Genomic DNA, 24,976 nt, shown 5'->3' with positions numbered 1-24,976 from the left:
ATTATAAAAATCCGTCACTAAATAAAGTCAGCGACGGAAATATTTTATCCGCGATAACTTTAGCGACAGGTTAAAATATTCCGTTGCTAAGCAGCGACAGAAAAATGTAATCCGTCGCTTAGTTTATTTTTTTGTTTTAAAAAAATTTGGAGAATAGGTAATCTAGAGGTTTCTTAAAAAAAAGTCAGCAACTTTTATTTCTTGAAAATTTCGAGTATTCGCGCTGAACATTTCATTAACCCGCCTTAAAATTTTTCCCCTCTTTTCTCTGTAAACCCCAAAAACAAAGTTCTCACTCCACTTTGCTAACTCCTCTTTTCTCTTGACGGTGATGGCGAAGGTGAAGACGATGGTGAAGACGGCCAACGAAAACTCCTAAGGACCTGTCGAACAGTCGAAGGTATGTAGATCTATCAATTGATTTTAGGGTTTTAATTAATTTGTAAATGGTATTTTGGTTTAACATGTTATTGTTTGGGAATTTGGCATTTGAGTTGAAATTATCGCCATTGATGAGTTTTATTTGAGTTATTGGAGTTGAAACTTTTGCATGTGCTTTTTGAATTTTTATGGCATGTGCTTTATTTGAGTTCTTGGTTGAATTACAATTGATTATACAGAGATATGAAGATCTACTACTTAAGTGTGTATATTTATATTGTTAATTACAATTTGGTTGAATTTTGTTTGTCTTACTGCTTACTTAGCTTATCCCCTTTTTTCCTTTTTTTTTTTTGGAATTTTGAGCTCGTTGTATTGCTCAGGGATATGGAAACTAGATATAATCAGATATTAATTCTTTCTTATGATATTCTAGAAATTGGGTAAGTTGTTACGAATATCAGCAAAACTTGACAGGAAGGGAGTACTTCATTAGGTCCCTTGAATCCAGCTTGAAATGAGTAGTTGGCAATTTGGATTGTAGTTGATTATATATATTAATTAGTGCACACATACTGTCATAGTTTGAAATTAGGTGAGGATTGATAAGTTTAATAACACATTTACGTACTCTTGAATAGTTCACTGAATAAGTTCAAGAAGGGTGCCAACATTTACTCTTTTCCATTGAAGTTAAATATAATTATATGTCTTTAGTGAATTAGTGCTATAAATTTATCTTTGTTACATAACTGTTAGCTAAATGATAAATCTATCAATTTAAGATAATTGCTAGCTACTTTCAAATCATATTATAAGGCTATTAATTTTAAATATTTATAATTATTGGTCTATGTGTTGATTTTTAGTGGGGATATAGTGAAATTTGTGGTATTGCTAAAGATGCCCCCCTTGTTTATCTTAATTTGAGTTGGTGACTGAAGTATGCTTTCTAATCTTGTATGTAGGTTGTTTGTTGGGCTCATCATTGTTTATAACTTAGTTTAATATACATATATTATTGTTGGTTTTTATATGAAGTATTTGATTCAACTAGCTATAGGATTAAAGTTGACTTAAGTTTTAAATTTAGCTAAAGTCAAATTTGTTACATGTAAAAGTAGTTTAATTTTTTCCTTTATTTAATTAAAATATAATTAAATGAAGATATGTATTATGTGTACTTCGTTTGTGGAGTAAGTGCTGCTTATGAAGTGTGCACACCATCTTTTTATTTGTTTGTTTTTTCTGGTTTTTGTTTAGAATAATTTGGGTAGTGTTTATTAATACTAAAATTATATTTAAGGTTCCGAATACATAGTGAGCTTATCGGAAGGATGCAAAGGGCAATGGTAGATCGTCAATGGATGTATGAAAGGGTTAATGGAAATTTTTTTAGTTCAACCTACGCAAAAAGAGTCGACGAATTTATTGAATTTGCTAGTAAGCAAGACAATGTCATGATTGATGGACTATTAAAATGTCCATGTGCAAAATGTCGTAATGTTCCATATTTGAATCCGGATGATGTAAAGTTCCATCTCTACCAAAATGGGTTTCGACCTAATTACCACAAATGGACTTTTCATGGAGAAGATGACTTTGACAATAAAAGTCCAGAATGTGGTTACACTTCAATCGGTGATACATAAAACCCATATAAAAGCATGGTTTTAGATGCATTCGAATCTAATTACCATTTGGAATATGCATTAGAAGGATCATCTGATGGGGAAGAACCAAATCCCGAGTTCAAGAAGTTCTTTGACATGCTCAAAGCTGCTGAGAAGCCTTTATATGATGGCTGTAAGTTGTCTTTGTTGTCCGTTGCTGCGAGGATAACTAATTTGAAATGCGAGTACAACATGCCACATAAAGCCATTGATTGTGTCGCTTCATTGATCAAGGATATCTGTCCAGAAAATTAATAACATGACAGATTCTTTTTATAAGACCCGAAAATTACTTGATGGGCTAGAGCTACCTCACCATAAGATAGATGTATGTCCTAATGGGTGTATGTTGTTTAGGAAGGAGAATAGTGATCTTGAAAAATGTCGTGTTTGTAAAGTAAATCGCTACAAGACATCAAGATCAAAAGTAAAAAAAAATCCTAGAAAAGGTTACAAAGGTTATATGCAACAAAGTCTACAGCGGAACAAATGAGATGGCATGCGGAAAATCCTCGTGTGGATGGTGTCATGTCCCATTCTTGTGATGGTGAAGCATGGAAACACTTTGATAACACTTTTCCAACTTTTGCTTCAGAGCCGCGAAATGTTCGACTTGGGCTTTGCACTGATGGCTTTTTGCCATTTGGGAAGTCAGGGAGACAATATTCATGTTGGCCGGTTATGTTAACTCCTTATAACTTGCCACCATGGTTATGCATGAAAAAACCTTTCACATTCTTAAGTTTGATAATTCCAGGCCCAAAAAGTCCTAAAGGCAATCTGGATATCTTCTTACAACCTCTTATTGATGAGTTGAAGCTTCTATGGGAGGTAGGGGTTCCAACGTATGATGTCTCTAAAGAGCAAAACTTTCAAATGAGGGCTATGTTACATTGGACTATTAGTGACTTTCCGGCATATGGAATGCTATCTGGTTGGAGTACTGCTGGAAAGTTGGCATGTCCATATTGCATGGAGCACACAAAGGCTTTTACCCTCACAAATGGAAAGAAGCAAACTTGGTTTGATTGCCATCGCCAATTTCTACCACAAGATCATCCATTTCGGCGAAATAAAAGTGCTTTTTGTAAAAATAGAGCCGAATATTCTAGTGCCCCACCGAGATTAAGTGGTGAAGAAGTGTGGGAGCGTGTTTTAAAGCTGCCAAGAACAGGGGAATGTGAACATTCTGATTTCTTAAGCCTTCTTAATGGATTAGGAATTCCTCATAATTGGAATAAACAAAGTGTTTTTTGGCAGCTACCATATTGGGGCAAACTTTTAATTCGCCATAACCTTGATGTCATGCATATTGAAAAAAATGTGTTTGTTAATGTGTTTCATACGGTGATGAATGTCAAGAAAAAAACAAAAGATAACTTGAAAGCTAGGAAAGATTTGAAGAAATTTTGTAAGCGGCGAAAGTTAGAAGTTGCTGATGATGCTGTTGATGAGGCTAATATGCCAACTGCTCCGTATGTCTTGTCTAAGGAGAAGAGAAAGGCTTTTTGTGAATGGTTGGAAGGGTTGAAATTTCCAGATGGATATGCATCTAATCTAAGCAGATGTATAGACGCCAAGGAGTATAAACTTTTTGGCATGAAAAGTCACGACTGTCATGTCCTTATGCAACGATTACTTCCAATTGCTTTCAAGGACTTACTGCCGCTTAATGTATGGAATGCTCTTACTGAGTTAAGCCAATTTTTTAGGGATATTTGTTCATCTTCTTTAAAAATACAAGATATGATTTAGTTAGAAAAAAATATTCCTGAAATTCTTTGCAAATTGGAGAGAATATTTCCTCCAAGTTTCTTTAACTCAATGGAGCACCTTCCTATCCATTTACCTTACGAGGCAAAAGTTGGAGGGCCCGTTCAATATAGGTGGATGTATCCTTTTGAGAGGTAAACTACAAAACTCTATTTTTTTTCCTTTTGCGAGTTTTAGACAAAGTTTATAATTTATTAACAATAAGAGGATTTTGTCTATAATATCTATTTTAGGTTTTTATACCACCTGAAGAAAAAGGTGGGAAACAAAGCTCGAGTTGAGGCTTCAATCTGTAATGCCTACTTAACAGAGGAGATTTCAACCTTTTGCTCCCATTATTTTGAGGATCACGTTAACACAAAAGTGGGTATTTTAGGATTGAATCTTAAAGCCGTTGAAGAGCCAATTGACAAAAATCTACCAGAGGTTTTCTATTGTAATACTGGTTACAGTCCAACTCAAGGGCAATTAGCTTATCTTAGTGACAAGGACTACAATGTTGCCCATCGCTATGTGCTTGGTAATTGTGAGCTGCTATCTGATTTTGAACGGTATGGTTCTGTTATTTGTTAAAAATCTGTAATTTAGATTATATGCTTACTTTATACAACTAATATACGATATCTTACAGTTTGTTCGAAGAGCATGTGATGAAAACTTATGGTTGCTTATGTGTAGAAGATGTTTGGACCAATTATGATCAACATTTTTCAAATTGGTTTAGAGAACATGTAAGTCATTATACTCAAATAGTTACATATATAAAGACACCCTAGGTGTTTATAAATAATTAATGTCAATGTGTTCATTTTATAGGTTTTGGATAAGAACATAAATGAGGACATCATTTATTCTTTAGCAATTGGTCCATCGACAAGGGTACGAAAATTTGAGAAGTACCACATTAATGGTTATCAATTTCACACTTTTAACTATGGGAAGGACAAATCAATGGCAAACTTTGGTGTTTGTGTGAAAAGTGTAGAAGGAAATGATTTTTTTGGGACTCTACAAGAAATAATTGAATTAGAGTATATTGGTGCTAAAAAGAGTTATAAAACAATTTTGTTCAAATGTGAGTGGGTTGATCCTAGACAAGTTACTAGAGTGCATGGAGAGTATAAACTTGTCCAAGTCAATCACATGAAAAAATACCCAAACTATGATCCATTTGTGCTAGCTTATCAAGTGGATCAAGTGTATTTTGCACCAAACCCAACTGTGAAAAAAGAGAGGAATCCATGGCTACATGTCTTTTATGTCAAACCTCGAGGTACCATTGATGCCCCATTAGATGAGTTGACATTTCAAGAAATGGACAATCAAAATCCTCCATCACTTTCGGAAATAGTCCAAGATGAGGTTGATGAGGCCGAGCAAGAAGGAGAAGGAGAAGAGGAAAGAGAAGAAGAGGAGGAGGAGGAGGAGGAGGAGGAGGAGGAGGAGGAAGAGGAAGAAGAAATAGAAGAAGAAGAAGAAGAGTATACTGATGGCGAAGACGACGATGATGAAGATGCTGAAATTTAAGCCAGCCAACTCCAAACCTAAAAATTAAACTAAATATTTTGGTGTACTTGCTGATGTGTTTATTTATTTAAAATTATGTGGATTGATATCTAGTTTTATTATTATTATTCATATTACTTTTACTGTCTATTTGTAATTTTAATTAGTTGTTATTATGAATGTTTATTTATATATCTAACATGCAGATGTCGTATAGACGTAGAGGTGGCCTGAATGGGAGAGGTGCGATCATTCGATCTCCAGGCTATCGAAATAGTCCTCGCATTACCAGTGAAGCGATGATTCATGAGATACCTTCTAAAGCTGCACCCCATATAACTCCAAGTACCCTGCCCCACACAACACTGAGTACACCAAATCAAATGCCTAACGTCCAAGCTGCCCCACAAACACCTGTGACCAATGTAGCAACAACAATTTCACACCAAGATGAGGTGCCTAATTCTACAACTGAAGCAACAGTTCACCAGGAGCCCCAAACAACCCAAGTTGATTCAATGCCTAATACAAGTGTATCTGATGAGACTGGTAACCCTGAAAAAATTGATTCAGTCCTGCATCCTAATGGTTTATGGTTTATGGTGAGTATATTGATAATGGTTTAGAAAAAAATCTATAGCTTGATTTTTAAATTTTTTTTTATTATGCATAGTGATTATATTGATAATTCCAACTTGAATAGGTTTGCCCATCGTGAGGTGACTGATATTGTTTCCAAGACATCATATAAGGCGTGCTTTAAGGGACCATATTGCAATTGGGCTATGACTCCATTAGAAGCTCGACGGAGATGGTGGAATGCTTTCAAGGTTTGTCTTTTGTAAGATTGATGTTTTAGGTTATATTTGTTTAGTGTATCAGATAGTAGTTGCAAACTTGCTGAAGTAGTTTTGATTGTCATTTAATATAGACAAATTAATAGCCTTTTTGCTTGATCTTTTATATTTAACCTCAGCAAGAGTTCTCATGGGACCCATCAATAGCTAAGGAAGTTAAGAAGGGTTGGAAATCAAAATGTAGTAGGCGTATTAGTGATATGGTGTCGAAGGTTTGCACGGATCCTAAGTATAATGCTGTCTGGTGCCCTCCTACCATAAGGGAGGAGATGATTCAAATTAGAAAAAGAAAGGAATTCCAAGAAAAATCAAAGCAATGCTCAAAAAACCGAATGGGCAATGGAACCCAAAAAATTCACCATCGACAAGGGTCTATATCTACTGAAGAAGTGCGGCTGAAATTGGTAATGACTTCTAAACATCTGAAATTTCAATATATTGTTAAAATATGATACAATCCTAAACTTGTGAAAGCACGAGCTTGATAGTAATGGTTGTCCATAGTGAACATATTTCTGTAGAAATTCATGTAATAAACCTGAGGTTGCTTTATTATATTATTCCTACAAGTTTACATATTTTGACATATAATGACCCACTAATATGTTCTCTTGTTTTTCTTGTTTAGTAGTCACTTCCATTTCTTCCTTGCAAGGTGAATTTCACAGGATGTCTTAGTGGATTGATTATAAATTATAGAATACATTGTTCCGTATTTAATGTTAGTGTATATATTAAGTCTTTCCCATTTTTTGACCAAGCCACTCAAAAATAACCTCTAGTGTTGATTTAGATATGTATCACTGATTGTATGTCTCCTTAGTTTATATGCAGTTCTAATGTTAGTGTATTTTATGAATAGGAAAAAAAATTGGGACGAAAACCAACAGCTGCTGAACTTTACTTCGAGTGCCATGCAGATAGTGGTGGTCGATTTGTTAATTCTAAGGCAGAAACAGTGTGGGTGAGTATTCTTACTTGATATATGTTTGCTATTGAGAAACAAGCTATTGTATTCTTTGTTTGTTGTATTGTTTATTTAAGAATCAAGCTATGTTTGATGGGTTGCGTACTCAGAGAACCAAGTCTGATGGATATTGTCTAATCTTTGCATTATTGTTTATAAATTATATGTAACTTACAATAGCTGTTGGTTGATGATTGGTATTTGAATTTCTTGGAATGATGGACATTGAAACTGGTCAAAATTGGAAATAGGTTGTAAATTATAGGATGTACAAATTAAAACGACGTAATTACCTAAATTTAAATTTAGGCTGTCCATATTTAGGGGAAGTGCTGCCAAAATTTTTAGTCAATATTTAACTTAATAATCTTATTTTCACCTCATATTTACTATATTGGAAATTAGTGTGCCTTTTCATTGCTCGTGAATTTAAAATATGTGCATATTTGCAATCATGTTTAGTCTTTGCTTGCACAGAAGTGAAATTTTAAATCTGCTCATATTTGCAATAATGTTAAGTACTTGTAACTTTTTTTTTTCAGAATGACTATAATAGTAAAAAAGCTGCAAATCTTGAATGTGAGACCGAGAATCAAAAAACTGAAGATGAGTTGTTCCTTGAGGCTGCTGGTGGGTGGAATGACAAGGGAAGATTATTTGGTTTGGGAGCTGCTGCTTACTCATATTATGAGAAACCAGTAACCGAAGAGAAGAGGGCAAAGAAATCAAGAAGAGAGTATGCAATGGAGCTAGAAAACAAATTTATTGATCTCGTTACGGAGAATGTGGAACAACAGAAAGAGCTTAATGCAACAAAAGAGAGCCTTGTCGAAACCCAAAAAAGTCTTGCCGAAACTCAAAACACTGTGAAGGCCCTTGAACAACAAGTGCAAATGCTTCTCCAATCTAAGAAAATCTCAAACTCTGCAACATCTACATCCTCTCCTACTGATGCATGATCATCAAGTGCAAATAACAAGGATCCTTTTTATATATTGCATGTAAAGTCTCTAATTATTACAATTGACATGCTTCTAATATAGGTCTTAGTCTCATGGTAGCATATTTTGGACCAAGTATATAGCATTAGGTATTAACTAAGTCTAAAAGGCTGCTTTTGTATATTTTGCTACTAACTCTAGCTTACATGTTCCCTTGTAAGTTACACTGTGAACTTTGCCCTTATGATTTAATGTATTAAATTTGGTTTAAATTTGTCTTTCTTTTCTTTCAAAAAAAAAAATAAAAATAAATTTGTCTTTCTTTTTTAGTATCATATCATGTGACAAAAAAAAAAAACTGATATTTAATGGAAAAATACAAACAATATTGCTTATTAAAATTTTAATCCATTATTACACTTAGCGACGAATAATTTTATTTCTGTCTCAACACTAGCGACAAATTTATGTTTCTGTTGCTAAAATCAGCAACAGAATTGACAAATCCGTCGCTGCCATCAGCAACGGATTTAAAACTTCTGTTGCTGATTCCAGCGACGGATTTATCAATTCCGTTGCTGATTCCAGCGACGGATTTATCAATTCCGTTGCTGATTCCAGCGACGGATTTGATAAATCTGTTGCTGATGGCAGCGACGGATTTGTCAAATCTGTTGCTGATTCCAGCGACGGATTTGTCAAATCTGTTGCTGATTCCAGCGACGGATTTGACAAATCCGTTGCTGATTCTAGCGACAGAGCAAGTTATATCCGTTTCTAAGTCTTTGCAACGGATTCTACAACGGAAAATAAATTATCGCTAAAACAGCTACGGATTACTAGTTTTCCGTTTCTAAGTCCATTTAGCGACAACATATTTACCAACAAAGTGATTCCGTTGCTATATCCGTTGCTAGCTAAATTTAGCGACGGATTTTCTGAAACTAGCGACGGATTCCTCTTGTCGCTAAAAGGCTTGATTTTTGTAGTGGAAGACCAATAGGTTGAGCAAGGGCTATGTAGTCCGCCACAAAGTTACCTATCTCTTAACCCACGGTCCCTTGCATTATACTTCCTTCAGGGTGAGCCCGGTTCCGTACTTTATCTTGTAATGTACCCATGTGTCTTTCAAAAGGGTAGCACCACCTCATGAATACTGGACCACACAACTTAATCTCACGCACCAAATGAAGAATTAGATGAACCATTATGTCAAAAAATGAGGGTGGGAAATACATCTCAAATTTGCACAAAGTCACAACCACATCTGCTTGCAAAGCATCTAGTGTACAAGGATCAAGAACTTTGCTACAAATTGTATTGAAAAACGAATAAAGACTTGTAATCGCTTCCCTCACGTGTTTCAGTAGAATACCACGGATTGCAATCGGTAGGAATACTTGCATCATAATGTGACAATCATGGGATTTCATACTTGTCAGCTTCAATTCTCCATTTAAGGTTACAAATCTTTTCATGTTAGATGAGTACCCTGATGGAACCTTAATGCTGTACAGACATGCACAAAACATACGTTTCTCTACCCTTGACAATGTATAGCAAGCCGGGGGTAAATAATTCTTTTCATGCTTCCCTTTACCCTTAACTTTCTTCTTTGACGCATCTTTGGCCTTTCCCTTTCCCTTGCTCTTCTCCTTCCCTTTTTTCGAAACATTTTCATCTTCTATTCTCGGCTCCTTCCCCTTTCTAACCTTTTCTTGAGGCCACAATTCTGGACGAATCCCCATCTCTTTCAAATCTAACCGTGCACCCTTTCCGTCCTTTGTTTTGCCTGGGATATTCAAAAGCGTCCCCAAAAGAGCATCACACACATTCTTCTCTATATGCATCACATCAAGACAATGCCTAACGTCATGTTCTCTCCAGTACGGAAGCTTCCAAAAGATTGATTCTTTCTTAAACAGAGCAGCTGAGACCACAATTTTTTCTGATTTTCCAAACACCGTTCGTATCCCTTTCACCCGAGAACTAATCTCAGCACCAGTCAATGGTCTAGGCGCAGTATCCTCTTCCACGGTTCCATTGAAAGCATTTTTTTGCCTACGGTACGGGTGATCACGCCTAAGGAACCTTCGAGTCCGTAGGTATACATCTTTGTGAGAATGAGTCAGGTATACGCTTGATGTGTCATCAATACATATGGGGCATGCTTTTTTCCCTTTGACCTTGTACCCACACAAGTTGCCATATGCAAGAAAGTCATTCATGGTCCACATAAGGGCTGCACGCATTGTGAACATCTCGTTCTGATGAGCATCGAAAACGGAAACCTCTTCGTCCCACATCTTTCTCAAGTCGTCAATAAGCGGCGCAAGGTAAACATCTATGTCGTTTCCAGGTTGCTTAGGACCAGTTATTAGCAATGAAAGCATTACATACTTACGTTTCATGTACAGCCAAGGAGGAAAATTATATATCACCTCTTTCTAATGATAAAAGGCCTACTTAACTCAGCGGTTAGACTAAAAGTACCGGCCATGTGCTGTGTTGGGTAACTAAGAGTGCCAAATGGATTCATCCCGTCCGTGCACAACCCAAGCCTTAAATTTCTGACTTCATTACCAAATTCCTCAAACTTCAAATCAATGTCATTCCACTGTGGAGAGTCAGTTGGATGCTTCAGCATTCTGTTTTTCTTTCTTCCCTCTGCATGCCACCTCAAGTTTTTAGCGTCTTTTGGTATTGAGAACATACGCTTAAACCTTGGAATAATGGGAAGATACCACAACACCTTAGCAGAAGGTCCCTCCGTGCCAGGATTGCAACTCATGCGCTTGTACCGCGACGCTTGCATCGTGGACACTCCTGCAGTTGTTCATACTCATTTCGATACAAAATACATTCATTAGGACATGCATGTATCTTCTTATACTCTAAACCAAAGGGACACATGAGCTTCTTTGCGTAATAGTAAGACTTAGGAATTTCATTCCCATCAGGCAACATATCACTTAATGCGGTCAACAAAGAAGTAAAACTGATGTCCGTCCACCCATGCTTCGACTTAATGTTGAAAAGTGTTAGCACAGCCGATATTTTGGAGTATTTTTTGCACCCGGGATACAAAGGCTTTTTGGAAGCCTCCGATAATAACTCAAACACTTCACCTTCAACACCATGCAACATCTCATCCACTTGTTCATCCTCGACCTCATCTGCCTGATCATCATCGGCTCCATCCTCACCATTATCAACAATATAGTCATCATTCTCGTATTCCTCGTCCACATGAATCTCATTGCTTCTAACACGCACATCATTCCGATCAAGATCCCCACTATACTCTCCACTTTCTCCTTGCCAAATCCACACATGGTATAATTGCCTAAACCCACGACATAATACATGATCTCTAATGATTTCAATACTATCGACCACATTCACATTGTTACAATCAACACAAGGACAATAAAGGCCTTTGCCACCCAGTTTGCATTGATAAGCTATAGCCCTCTCGCAAAATTCTTGAACCCCATTCCAAAATTCCAATGTATCGCGTCTACCATACATCCAACCACGATCCTTCTCCATTTAGTAAATTGTCTCTAAACATATATAACACCATATAATTTATAATGTGTAAGTGCTACATATTTTATGTAAATCAAATTCAAGTACAAAACGTGAATTTACCATTCATATAGTGAAAAAATGCATGTTTCCAAAGGGTCCTTATCACTCCAACCTAACCCATCCTTGAATGTCTACTCTCACTAGTGAATGTATGTCAACTTTCCAATTTTAAGGAAAATCTGGCAGCATTTCCCCCTAGTTCTCCAAGTACACGATGTAGATAAATAATTACCCACATATGTACCCAGAGAACATAGTGAGGAAATGGTAAGCCAAGATGTTCCTCAAAATCGAAAAGAAAACATACATTCACCACCTAAGTGAGAGTACACATTCAAGAACAGTCCCAATCGGGGACTATTCAAGACTTTCTCCTAATGAGAAAGCCTTGACCGGGTATCTAGGCATATGATGATGCAAGTATTCTATATATTGTTGTATTTATTTGCAATTAAACAATACACAAGTTGCAATTTCATGAATAAACTTTTATTAAATGGATAAATAGAAAGAAATATAGCTAAGTAAAGTTTATAAGTCATACCAATATAGCTACTACCCACTTGAGCTCAATATGTAGTCCTCAAGCTAAAAAAACTCGTGCTTCAATTCACAAATCTATTAAAATAAACATTAAACAAAATTAGTTTAAATATTAGGTATGTACTATTTCTTTCTCATAACATGTCAATTCACTAATTTATTTATAAGCTAAAACACATCATTCATCGAACTAACAAGTGCTAAACAATGTATTCACTACTTTAATTCATCTTATTTATTCAAAATTAACTAACAAGGTTACTAATCTCTAATTTTTTCAAAATTACCCATCAAAACAACTTAAAAGTAACCATTCACCCATTCCAAATTCATCTACTTTAGTAACAAGCAAGGTTACTAATCTCAAATTTATTCAAATATACCCATCAAAACAACTTAATATTAACCATTTAAACATTCCAAAATTCAACTAATTTAATAACAAAGTTCACTAATCTCTAACTTATTCAAATTAACCATTAAAAGTAACATACCAAATTTCACCTATTTAAGTACCAAGGTTAATACATATTCTATAATTATTTCAAAATTATCCACCAAAACACATTAAATTAACCATTAAAACATAATAAAATCCAACTAATTGAGTTTCAAACTTGACTAATTTGTAATAATTTCACAATTTCCCAATAAAAAAACCAAAAATTGCTAAAAATTGAAGTAAAATTATATTTAAACCTAAATTTTAATTTGCTTAACAATTCTTCAACAAGCAAAAGAAATTATTAAAAGTACATAATTCATAAAATAATTGTGAATAAAGAAAAAAAATTATACCTAAGCTAGAACAGCCGTGGAAGGTGGTGCAGCCGTGGAAGGTGGTGCGGTGGAAGGTGGCGCGGCGACGACTTTCAGGGCTGCGGCGCGGCGTCTTCAAACAGCCCCAGAGGAAACGAGAAAAGAAGAGAAGAGGAGAACAGCAGACCGAGGACGGAGGCTAGGTCTGGAGGCGCGACTTCTTCAATTCGAACAGCAGAGATGGAGGGAAAATGAGGGGACAGAGGCTAGGTTTGGGTTTTCTTGTGGTGTTCAAGGTGGCAGCAGTGGTGGAGGGAAAAGGAGGGGATGACAAGCGCACTTTAGGGCGCGCTTTAGAGCATATTTTAGGATGATTTTGGATGTATTTGGGGCCGCTTTGGCCGATTATTACCTTGTTATGCTTACGTTCCCCATATTACGTGATTCACGGGTTTTCGGTTTGTTTTTGATGTGTTTTCTGGTAATATCAACCGAGTTTAATCGGATCCCGAGCCCTTGATGCGTAACCGAGCTAGCCTTGACCGGTGTCCGAGGAGTTAAGGAAGTTCAAGTGCCGTGCATTGATTACATAGCACAGGCAGCACAGCCGTGTTACCATAGGCACACCCGTGCTGGCCTATAAGCAAGCAACCCCAGGCAAGGCAGCACGGCCGTGCAAGCCAATAGCACAGCCGTGTCAGTATCCACGCACCCGCACGGCCGTGCAGGCCATTAGCACGGCCGTGCCAGATGTTGCCCGTGCCCGTGTCAGCTTCAGTATGAGCCCCGTGCTAGAGCATATTCAGCACGGCCGTGTCATTTTTAGCACGGTCGTGCCAGGAAGCTGCACGGCCGTGCCATATATAGCACGGCCGTGCCAACTTGAAGAAGAAACCCGGTTTACTTACTGACAAGCTAGCACGGCCGTGCCAAATACAGCACGGCCGTGCTGATCCAGGGTTAACTGCGCGCTTGACTTCTCCGAATTAGAAGACGTATATAAGGCCCGACTTTAAGAGGATTAAAAGACAGTTTTTAGAGATAGTTTTGAGAGCTTTTGTAGAGAGTTATTGGAGAACGTTCTTAGTATTAGAGATTCTTTCCTAGATATTTTAGTTTTCTTAGATTGATTTGAAGCAAGATTTGCGAAGGTTCTTTGTATTATTCATTGACGACGGATATCAAAGTTCTGAACTTTTCCATTGATTTGCATCAATACAATTGGTATTATTCATTCTTGTTTATTAATCAAGCTTTATTATTCCTTAATCAGAATTCATGTTTATATCTATTATGCTTTTGGAATTCATTATTGCTTTGATTATGAATATGTGTGAGTAGTCTCCTAGCTAGGGTTTCGGGATGAAACCCGGCCTAGGTAATCTATGTAATTGAGGATTGATTTTGATAGCGGATTGTGATTAAATTGATTATATGCGATTGCATGTTAATTCATTATAATAGGAGTAGCTAACCTAGAATCTTGAATTTGATTGCATGATATTCTTGATTTGAACAAGAGATTGTGAATTGAGTATTTCATTATTGAATGTGGTTTTATTATGTATCGAGTAATGTTAAGTGCATGAGAAATCCAAGCTTAGTATTGCCCGTTGTCTTCCTATCACATGATATTGATCAGACTTATAGTCTTTGCATATCCCGTTTGTCTCTGTGATTCCTTGTTGCTTAGTTACCAATGGTTAGGCGGATTCCCGTTCTCCCTAGTGTCTTAGTTTATTGATTTATTCCATCTTATTAGTAGTATTTTAGAATACCATTTTCCATTGATTTCGAACTAGCTTAGGTTTAAGATTGATTTGCAATTACTCTCGTTCCTCGTGGACCGAACCTTTATTTGCCATTGTACTTGGTTATAGGGTGTTCGTATAAGTATTGTTTGATTGAGAGTTGGATTGTAGCGACCGATTTAACCCCTTGTCAGGGGACGGAGGCAGTAGTGGTTTGGGTTTTTCTGTTTGAGTCGAACAAAACAGTGAAAGAATTGTTAAGGAAAGGAGGAAGAAAGAAGGGGGAAGAAAGGAGGGAAAAGGGCCGGTTTTTTTTTTATAAAAAAAAACCACCGGTTCAAACCGGTGCTTTTTATTTTTTTGGCACCGGTTTGAGTTGAACCGGTGCCTTTTATGAACTTATTAAATCCCGCCCAATTTTAGGCCGGTTTTTGGCACCGGTTTGGCTTGAACCGGTGCCATTAGGGGGTTGCCTTTTTGTATTTTTCTACTAGTGAAAGCTCTTGCCTCCGCCGTTTTCTTTTGTGGATAGAAACGAGTTAGAAATTCTTTTGTAACCTCGTCCCATGTCGTGAGAGAATTCGGCTTAACCTCCTTGTCTAGCCATTCCAAAGAACGCCCAATGAGAGAAAAGGGAAAGAGCATGAGGCGGATGAATTATTGGGAAACTTCGTTCACCTTGATAGTATTGCAATATTTTTCAAACTCCTTGATATGATTTAGAGGGCTCTCATGATTGGCTCCACTAAATTATCGCCTCTCCATCAAAGTGATCATAGCCGACCTAATTTCAAAATCATTTGCCGGTGTTGTAGGTGGAGCAATTCCACTCTCACATCTATATGCACCGGGAATCCCAATTCTTTCAATGCCACTCTCGGATTCTCTTCCATTCTTGCTTGTTCTTCTTATAGAGGTTCTTCCTCACTTGAAATGCTAGAGCTCAAAGATCGCCTAGCAACCTCTATTCTTGTAATAGTCCTCTCAATCTCCAGATCAAATGGCACTAGTGAATGACCACGTGCTCTATGCATACAACTTCAAAAGAAATGATTAGTAGCACGGCTACAAGTGTAGCCTAAAAGAGAAAAATCTTTTTGTTTTTTTTTAGAATGAAATAGACTCAACAACTAAATAAAGCACCAATGTCATTCCCTAGAAACGGTGCCATTTTGACAAGTAGAATAACTAGGTCGTCATCTAATTCTCCCTTGGTCAAACTAAATTTATAAACACTTAACAAACCTTATACAAGTGTGCGTTAAGTCAAGGGTCGAACCCAAAGGAATGAGTAGGAACTATGCTATAGTCTATTGTCAAGCTAAATCAAAGAATATCAATGGTTGAGGTTGGTAACTATAATATCAAGAAGATAGACAAATCAAAGAATTCAATCAATATGCTAAACACTAGGGATATAGGTTTCACATGCAAGCTCAATGGTTATGCTAATTTATGGATCGCTCAATTGATTCAAGCATTACAAGGGACAAACAATAGTTGCAATCAAAGGAATCCAAAGGCTATCTCCTATAAGCCAAGCTAGGGTTCACTATGAATGGCTAACAAGAAGAATCTTAATCTAATTCAATCAATTAAAGCAATTCTCAAATCAAGGGTTCATGTTATTGAAATTTGCAATGCAATCTAGATTAATCTTATAGGTTGATCACTCCTAGTCTAATTACTCACATGAACAACTATGTCAACCAATTTAATTGCAACAATTCAATCAATCAATGATCATTAACTACCAAAAATCATCAATCATTCATGCTTCCCCTTCTCCCTAGCAACTAATCTACTCACTAATCATGATGAAATTGAAAGACAAAACAAATTCAATCATAAATATATTCATTTCAGGCTAAATTAAAAGGAAAATCAATCAATCAACAAATTCTCAAACCTAAACCAAAATCCAAATCAGACATTCAAACATTAAAGAAAATTGTAGTTGAAGTAAATTCAAAGGAAAGAAATCTCACAAACTTTCATTGATATGAAGAAGAAATCCAAACTTGATTGAACCAATGTTGTAATACAAATCAAGTCTAAGAATTCCAATCTCTACTTTCTCTATAACTTCTCTCAAGTTTCTCTCTCTAAAAACTAAGAAAATGAAATATTATCTAAAAGTTTGCCTTAAAAAGGAATTACAAGAGTATTTATAGACAAAGAAGAAAAACTTATCGGTCGCGTCCTCTCCAAGAACACCTCGCGGGTGTAGAGAAATGGGTACGAAACCCATAACTAACTCCGTAGGCAATCTGGGCAAGACCTGTGCCCGCGGCGAAGACACCTGCGCCCGCGGCTAAGGGTGCGGAAGATGCCCTGTTCCAAGTGAAGACAGGGGGGCCGCGGTCTCTCCAAAGGGAGCGGTCTCTCCAGATTCTCCGCGCCCGCGGCTAGATAGCGGTCAAGGCGCGAAGAGTTCCTGCCAAAAATTCCCATTTGCTGCACTTTATCCGCGCCCGCGGCCCTCAGGACCAGCGCCACGACAATGGGCAGATGCAGAGCACCCTCTCCCTGCCCTCTCCAAGGAGCTTGATACTTTTTTGCTGAGCTCTTTTTGCTCTTCTTGATTCCTTTGCGAAGCCAAATCCTTAAGCACCTACAAAAGTAATCATTAAACATCACAGATTGTCATCCTATAGACCACAAACAAATTGTGCGGTTGAATCAGCCAATAATAATGTGAAAACTATCATCGAAAAATGACAAAAAATTACAAAGATAGACCGAGAAAGCTACATTTTGGTCTCTGTGGTTTTTGAACTTATGTTCGTACATCAACGTGGGCTACCCCTTTCTCTTTGGTCTATGGAGTTGAAGCTGTACAACTAATAGTGCTCGAAATCCCTTCTTTACGAATCGTGTTGGAAAGTCAACTAGATGAAGTCGAATGGATTAGAGTGAGATATGATGAACTAGTCTTACTTGACGAAAAACGCTTGGCAACTTTGCATCATGTCCAAACCTACCAACAGCGTATGGCACGACATTTCAATAAAAAATTCAAGACTAGAAATATTAAAGAAGGCAATTTAGTGCTTATGACACTTCGCAAAAATATGTTAGATCCAAGAGGAAAATTTTTAACAAGCTGGTCAGGTCCATACATAGTCAAGTCCATTTTGTCTGATGGAGCGGCACAATTAAGTAGATATAGATGGCAACGGTTTCCACAATTTAACCATTTGGATCAACTCAAGAAATTTTATGCCTAGTTGTAGGGTTTTAAGATCCATTAGAGCTACGTTTGGCCTGATTCCTTTTAAGGATACGTAGGCAAGCCCTCAAGGAGGCCCCACCACTTAAAAAAATAAAAATCCTTTCTTCATGGACATATCTACAACCACCGTGTCACGTTAAGAAAATTCCGCGATACGGCAGAAAATGAGGTGTAACGACATAATTTTGGTGAAAGAATGCAGCAACAAAGGCACCATGCCACGACAGCATACGCCGCGACACGGTAAATGGCACCGCGCAATGACTGAAATTGCCGCGCCACGGCAACATTTGGGCAAATAAAATGCACCACAGAGGCACCGTGTCACGGTAAAAAGTACATATTACTGTGACTCGGCGGATTTTACCGTGACACGACAGTTTGCCAGGATTTTTCATTTATTTATTTATTTTTTGTTTTGTTCGATTTTTCCATTGCATCCGACTTCTTGACTCGGATTAAAAAAAAGTCATTGTTATTTTTATTTAAGGCAAAAATAAATATGCTATTATTATTGAAATAAATGTGACTACAATTATTGGTATCATACGCCTTATTTAAAAAATTTAAATTTAAATCATAAAAGCAAAGCAATATTGGTATAATACTTCTTCACTTTCTAAGCTTCTTTCTTCTTTTCCACTAGGTCTGCCTTCAACATTAGTGTGTCTTTAGTAGCTCGAATCGTCACACCTCTAGTTGAACTTTCACCTCTTTCACCCTTTTTATAGTTCTTAGGTTGCTTCTCCCTATAAACCATCTTTTCTTTACCCTTTACTTTTACATAATTTTTCTTTTTAGGCATTATAGGAGTCTTAAATTCAATTCCTTGTGTTCTCGGACCTAGACGATCTTTAGGAGGTGCCTTTTTACTTCCAAGTCGTCCCTTCTCATCAAAGTTGCCTGATCCGACTCGATCCTACCTACTTTGAGATTTCAACCATGCCTTATATGCACTAGACAAGGGAGGAGGAGCTTGGTTACTCGCAAAAACAGTGCACAAAGGCCTTCCAATCCAATACGTCTCATACTTGTGAATATTACTTTCATGCAATGATACTTCACGAGGACTATCATCATAGCGTGGAATTACTTGTTGAAGTTCATACCGTCGCATTAATCGGGAAGGGCAATAAAAATTCAAATTTGAAATATTAGGAACGCGACAATACGGAGTATCATTCGTCCCAACCATCCTAGTAAGTCTCCACCAAGGCACCACCCATCAAATAGAAAATTCCCTCTTTGCAAAGAAGACTTTCCAATCATCATATGACATGTTTGCAGAGTAGTTTTTCTTCCTATGAACTAGATCATTGGGACCATATTTTTCAATATCGTTGGGGGCTTCAAAGAGTTCCAAATGCTCCATCAACAAAATTTGCAAAAAAATAAAAAGCGCAGATGGTCAGAAACCAAAAAAAAAAAGAAAGCAAAGTAGCACCGTGACATGGCCATAGGCACCGTGTTGCGACAACCTGTACCGTGACACGGTGCCTGCCACGTGTAACGGGGAATATCCCGAGCGTGTTTTTACCTATAATAGTACAAGAGAGCCCATCCTGATGGCTTTTCGGTCAGATTTTACTTTGTTAAGACCACGCAAAGTTTCTCCAAGGCAAGTAGGCATGGGAGATCTTCCAGATTCAACATATTCAAGCACAAATGCTAAACATACATGTCATACGCTACCGTTTACAAATAAAAGCTTGCTAAACATGCAAAAAATATAAGCCCTTCTACAGTATACATGACATGACTCAGAGACAGGATGATTAAAATATAAATTTGCAAGCTTTTCTAGATCTACTTCATTACCACACACAATTTTATTTAAATCTGGATATGTCAGATTCAGATGACGTTCAAAATCTTGGTAATAATATTCAAGTAGAGTAGGCATTGCAACAAGATTTCTAGCAGGGAAGAAAATATAGCACCAAATTCCTCCGACAGAGGACAGATTTTATCATAATCAAACTTGAAACAATGAGTTTTCGGACTCCAATAATCTTAGGCTGCCCTCAGAAAATCATGTTCAGTTGCTACATGCCTTAATGCTAATAAACCTCTGACATGAAACAATTCTAGCTCTCTTTTGTCTGCATTAACAAAAGAATATGACCAGTCACGCAATGTATTTTCAAAATTATGTGACATTATTATTGAAATATGAAATTCAAACTATTTTATGTTTCGTAATTATGCATATCACGAATTAACTGCTCGTAATTTATATCCAAAAGCGCTCAGAAACGCGAAAAATCTATCCAGCTACACGGCGCAAAATACACTGCTGCAATATTTGCGCGCCGTGACACGGGAAATTCCGCCACGTCACTGGACAAGATGCTGTGTCGCGACAATTGCTGCCGTGACACAGTATATTCTGCCGTGTCACTGTTGTCACGTGCTTTTAAATTTTTATCCTTGACCTATTTTTATCCGGATTTTTGTTGTTTTCTTCATCGTTTATCTTCCAATCTTGTTTTTCGAGAGTTTTATTCCTAATAAAATTCTCCCTTTGTTTTTATTTTTATTTTTATTTTTATTTTTCTATTTTCTTTTTCTTTTGGGGAAGTTGTAAAACTTGTCCCATTTTTATCTTTATTTTTCTTTTTGGGGAAAATGTAAAACTAGTCCCGTTTTTTTTATTTTCATTTTCTTTTGGGGAAGTTGTAAAACTAGTCCCATTTTTTATTTTCATTTTATTTGGGGGAAGGTCGATATCCTCCACTTACAAAAAATATCGTTTTTTTTTCGCGTCATTAATAAATACACAATCACACACAATAAGTCTCAAGCACACACTAACATCGATACTAATTAAGTAAATAATACCAAATACATAAAGTAATGATAAATATACAAAGCGAGTCATGGTACATAAATGGTGTCAAGTGTTATCAACCAAGTACATAATAGAAACCAAGGTCAAAACTGCTCAGATCCAAAGCTGGGATCAGAGTTGTCTTGATAACGCGTGTAAGGGAATGGCGGACCAAAAGACCCTGCATAATCCGAGTGCGAGAAGTAGTGTACCTTTTAGTACCAACAACTCCAGCAGAAAATATACTCAAAGCAGGTCCTGTCCAGTTGGTTAAATGCATAGGATGACTCCAAGACGTAGGAAGCGCCGGTGGAGGCATCATCCAAGACAATGGAACTGAAAATAAACCCTGGTCTGTAGGAGTAATGACTAGCCTAGACTCAGCCTGTTGGAATGGCTGAGAAGGCTGAGGCTGCTGCCACTGAGTCTCCTGAAACGGCTGAGAAGGCCGAGGCTGCTTCCATTTAGTCTATTGAGACGACCGAGAAAACTGAGATTGTGGCCATTGAGTCTTAAACCCCTGATATGGCTTAGAAGTCTGAGGCTACTGCCATTGTGTCTGAGAACGCCAACGAACCTTAAAGGATTGTCTACGGTGACTAGGATCTCCTTCATTCGAGCCTTTATGCCTCGAGCGCGAGAGAGACCTCCGTCGCTCCTGAAAGACACAAAATGAAAAGATATCAGTGATACAAGAAAAGGCAAACATGATAAAACATATGAAAACACCTCATGAGCATCGTCTGAGCCACTCTAACAACTCGCACCACGTCGTAGCTTGATAGCACAGTGCTTCAAAGCATCAATCAACTTTATAAAGCCCATCATATCCGAATGCGTGAGTCGAAAAAAAAATTAGTAACAAGCAGTATTAAGAAGATTAAAAGGCATGTCAAAAAGCTTACCGGCTTGAACTCATCGGGCACGGAATCCTACGCCTGTCTGAAACCCTCTAGTGCATCAGCAATATGCTCCTCAATCATGCCAATTGGTTTCATGTACGAACAAACTGAGGAGGGAGCTCGACCTTCCCCCTACGTCTAGCAGTAGTCTAAAACATAATCGAATAATCAGTTTATTTGAAGGTTTATGTAGAAACTAGCAAAATAAAATCTTAAAAAAAAGCAAACTTCGGGAAGACGGGGCGGAGGGGCTAAGGAAGGAAGCAAGTCTTGGGAAAATCGCCCTCCATACGCATGAGCTCCTGCCAAGGAAGCGTATAACGCTCCCCCTTGTTTAGTAGCTCCCCCAGCACTTGAGTCCAACATCAACTTCGGTGGAGGCAAAGGCACAACAAAGTGGTCAGCGCTGTGCTGACGAACAACGCGCTCTCCAAGGTACCAAACGAAGGGTGCTGTGCCAAAGAAGACCGTACGACACGCTGAAAGCTCCAAAGCCTCGGGAAGATTGGTCATCCTAGCTCAAAGCCGATACTTGATCTCGACAGCAACCTAAAAACCATAAAAAGTTGCAAAGAAAGCCAAAAAATAACATCAAAGTAAAGAATAACATGTTGTGAAATCGATCCATACACCAACAGTATATAGGTGCCCCAACGAGCAGCCGCACAGACTAGATATGGATTCCACTTGTGACTCGCCTCTGTCACTCCAGTTGGCTCCGACAGGGAAATTATGGACCGCTCCGCGACGCCGTCAAGGGGCCAATCCCGAAAAGTACTCGTAGAACCACAACTATAACAAGAGTAATCTCTAAGCACATGAGCTAAATCGGTTAAAATAAGACAAGAACAAGAAAGATCGTCACCTTTACGACTCTCCATAAACCATAGACAGAAACAGGGGCCTGGTCATTCAGCTGCCTGAAGCCATTTCGCAACGATGAGAGTAGATCAACATATCCAATACTAGCCTAACTATAGGATCCTATCTCACCGATCCTGACTAGAGATGGTAGGTAGAACACAAGTTCACGAGAACTCCTATCATGAGAAAGAATCCTGGAAATGAGGATCAAGATAAAGATCCGTACTCGCTGCTCAAGTGTCGCCTCAGCTATGTCAAAATCATGGGCAAGAACAGAACCTAACAACTCCTAGGACCACCTCGAGGCACCGACCGAGTCTTGATATACTGAACGACAGGACCTAACAACTCCGCTACCTCATTCTCCCCCCAATTAAGGTCAAGAATCTGCTGTACAGCCCGCTCGGTGAAGCACAAGCCGCTGATCATGCTGAAATCTAGAGGGGTCACCGTCATCTCCCCCCAAGCAAAGTGGAAAGTGTTGGTAGTATCCCAAAAATACTCCAACAACGCTCGAATAACTGTCGAACCACAACCTCGGGGGCTACGAAATCCCACAACCGCTCTATAGAAGTCTCTTAAACCAGCAGACTCCCACAAGGTGTTGGTGACATGATCTCGTGTGATGATCCTGTATAGACGGGGAATCAAGTCTCCATCTCCCAATCCATAATGGAAAAGCACGCCATCGACTACGCCAGTAAGTGGAAGGTGAGAAATATGATTCTCACGACAGAAAACCAACTTGTTGGGTGTCCACGGAGATGGAGTCCACCTACCCCTACTCGTAGAAGGGTGAGGCTTAGCCTTCAAGGCATCGTCGTCTATGCCCTTGTGATCCGTGGGAGTGTCTTCTCGAAAAGCTTGACATCGGGCACGAGTAGAAATGTCTCGATCCCGTTGTTTAGGCATGCTATTACATTCAAACAAAAATAAAAATCTAAATACATAGCATCTTTCCTAAGTTATTTAGTTAATTATTCAAAAATAGCCTAACAGCTACCTCAAATTGCATTTTCTATTATACGCTAAATTTTTACCTCAAGGCTTAAAAATTAGCAAAATAATAGATTATTTCTAGTACTTAGTTTCTCCATGACAAACTAATACTATAGTTCTCCTAATTGCATGATACTATGTTCTCCATGACAATGTAGTACATACGCAAAAACAGAGCCTGTTTTGAAATTACACAAAAATAATAGATCAGCACATCACGACATATTTTACAAGATCTACAACCATTATATCGTCCTTTCAAGTGCAAAGAAACAACAAAGACACCATTTCACACACAAGTAGTACCAAAAAATGGTGATTTGCTCATTTTTTCACCAAATCATGCAAGTTTAGTCTCAATTTTCTCACAAACAAACATACATTCATATATAAGCTAATTCATGGCAAGAATTTTGACATAAAGGGTCAAAATATAAAATCCCTAAATTGATTTTTCAAGGGTTTTCACAAAAGAAATTACTCATTTGAAGCAAAATTAAAGGAAACTTTGTAGAGATTCGAAAATGAGGAAGATAGCAAGAGATTTAAATGAATTTAGTGGAGAATTGAGCGAGAAAAGCGCGAAAAACTGCAGTAAGGAGGGCGAACACTACAGCTTAAACATCGTAGCTCGACACCTCACGCTGTGACGCGGTATCTCACCTCATGTCGCGGCATAGATCCACGAACACAGACAACGACGACAGTAGAGGTGAGCTTGACAACAGTAAAATTCGCCGCGACACGGTTCTTAAAGCCGCGACACGGTGTCCTGCAGCGCGCAGCGGGCTGTGTTCACGTGATGAGGTGAAAAGAAAGCGGTATTGCAGCATTGAGAGGCTGAGAAAACCCTCACCAAAACACAGTGACTCGGTGCGACACGCCGTGAAACGGTAACCAAAACCGTGTTACGGTAACCACAGTCGCGACGCGATATTTTGAGCAAAAAAAAAGGGGGGGATAAATCAAGAACAGCAAAATGAAAAAATTGAAATGAAGCAAATGAAATGGAGAAGGAGCTAAGAATACCAATTTAAAGGCAAAGGAAAAGAGATTGTGGCACGACATTATTTCCCGATCCACGGTGACCATTGCCGCGTAACGGTAGAAAATTATGTGGCGTGACTTTATATGCGGGTCAAACGTGCTGAAATCGAAGCCATCGACAAATTCAACAACGAAACGTTTCTCGTGTCACGGGTTATATTACTAGGTGACGGATAAAATGTCGTGTCACGACATTCAGCCACATGGCACGGTGCAAGGCGTAAGGCGCGTGACCCGTATGTTCTCCTGGGAATATTTCTGGCATCTTTGACTAAATGTGAACAATTTTTCGAAATTTTGAGCAGTTATCTTCTTGCTTAAAATACGCGGAAAATTCTAACTTGTAATTATAGG

At 38.0% G+C, this 24,976-nt stretch overlaps 1 protein-coding gene across 2 annotated transcripts; it reads left to right on the top strand.

Moving 5' to 3' along the window:
* The first annotated feature begins 3,851 nt into the window (after positions 1 to 3,851).
* Positions 3,852 to 8,401, top strand: LOC110699543. Of its 2 annotated transcripts, XM_021877033.1 has the most exons (9): positions 3,852 to 3,961; positions 4,061 to 4,378; positions 4,459 to 4,558; positions 4,644 to 4,706; positions 5,540 to 5,928; positions 6,037 to 6,163; positions 6,310 to 6,594; positions 7,053 to 7,154; positions 7,700 to 8,401. In XM_021877033.1, exons 1-9 carry the CDS (start codon positions 3,879 to 3,881, stop codon positions 8,114 to 8,116), a joined length of 1,884 nt encoding a protein of 627 aa, XP_021732725.1. In that variant the 5' UTR covers positions 3,852 to 3,878; the 3' UTR covers positions 8,117 to 8,401. The 2 variants fall into 2 exon arrangements, with proteins under 2 accessions (XP_021732725.1, XP_021732726.1); XM_021877034.1 differs by lacking the exon at positions 4,644 to 4,706 and having other exon boundaries at positions 7,700 to 8,400.
* The last annotated feature ends 16,575 nt before the right edge of the window (positions 8,402 to 24,976 follow it).

This window comes from Chenopodium quinoa, unplaced genomic scaffold (genome assembly GCF_001683475.1).
Source record: "Chenopodium quinoa cultivar QQ74 unplaced genomic scaffold, ASM168347v1, whole genome shotgun sequence".
NCBI lineage: Eukaryota > Viridiplantae > Streptophyta > Magnoliopsida > Caryophyllales > Amaranthaceae > Chenopodium > Chenopodium quinoa.
This window is presented reverse-complemented; position numbering and strand designations above follow the sequence as displayed.

Coding starts and splice junctions, on each gene's coding strand:
- LOC110699543 (XM_021877033.1), top strand. CDS start 3,879: ATGGAGCACCTTCCTATCCATTTACCTTACGAGGCAAAAGTTGGAGGG. Junction 4,379..4,458: donor CTGCTATCTGATTTTGAACG/GTATGGTTCTGT, acceptor GATATCTTACAG/TTTGTTCGAAGAGCATGTGA. Junction 6,164..6,309: donor GATGGTGGAATGCTTTCAAG/GTTTGTCTTTTG, acceptor ATTTAACCTCAG/CAAGAGTTCTCATGGGACCC.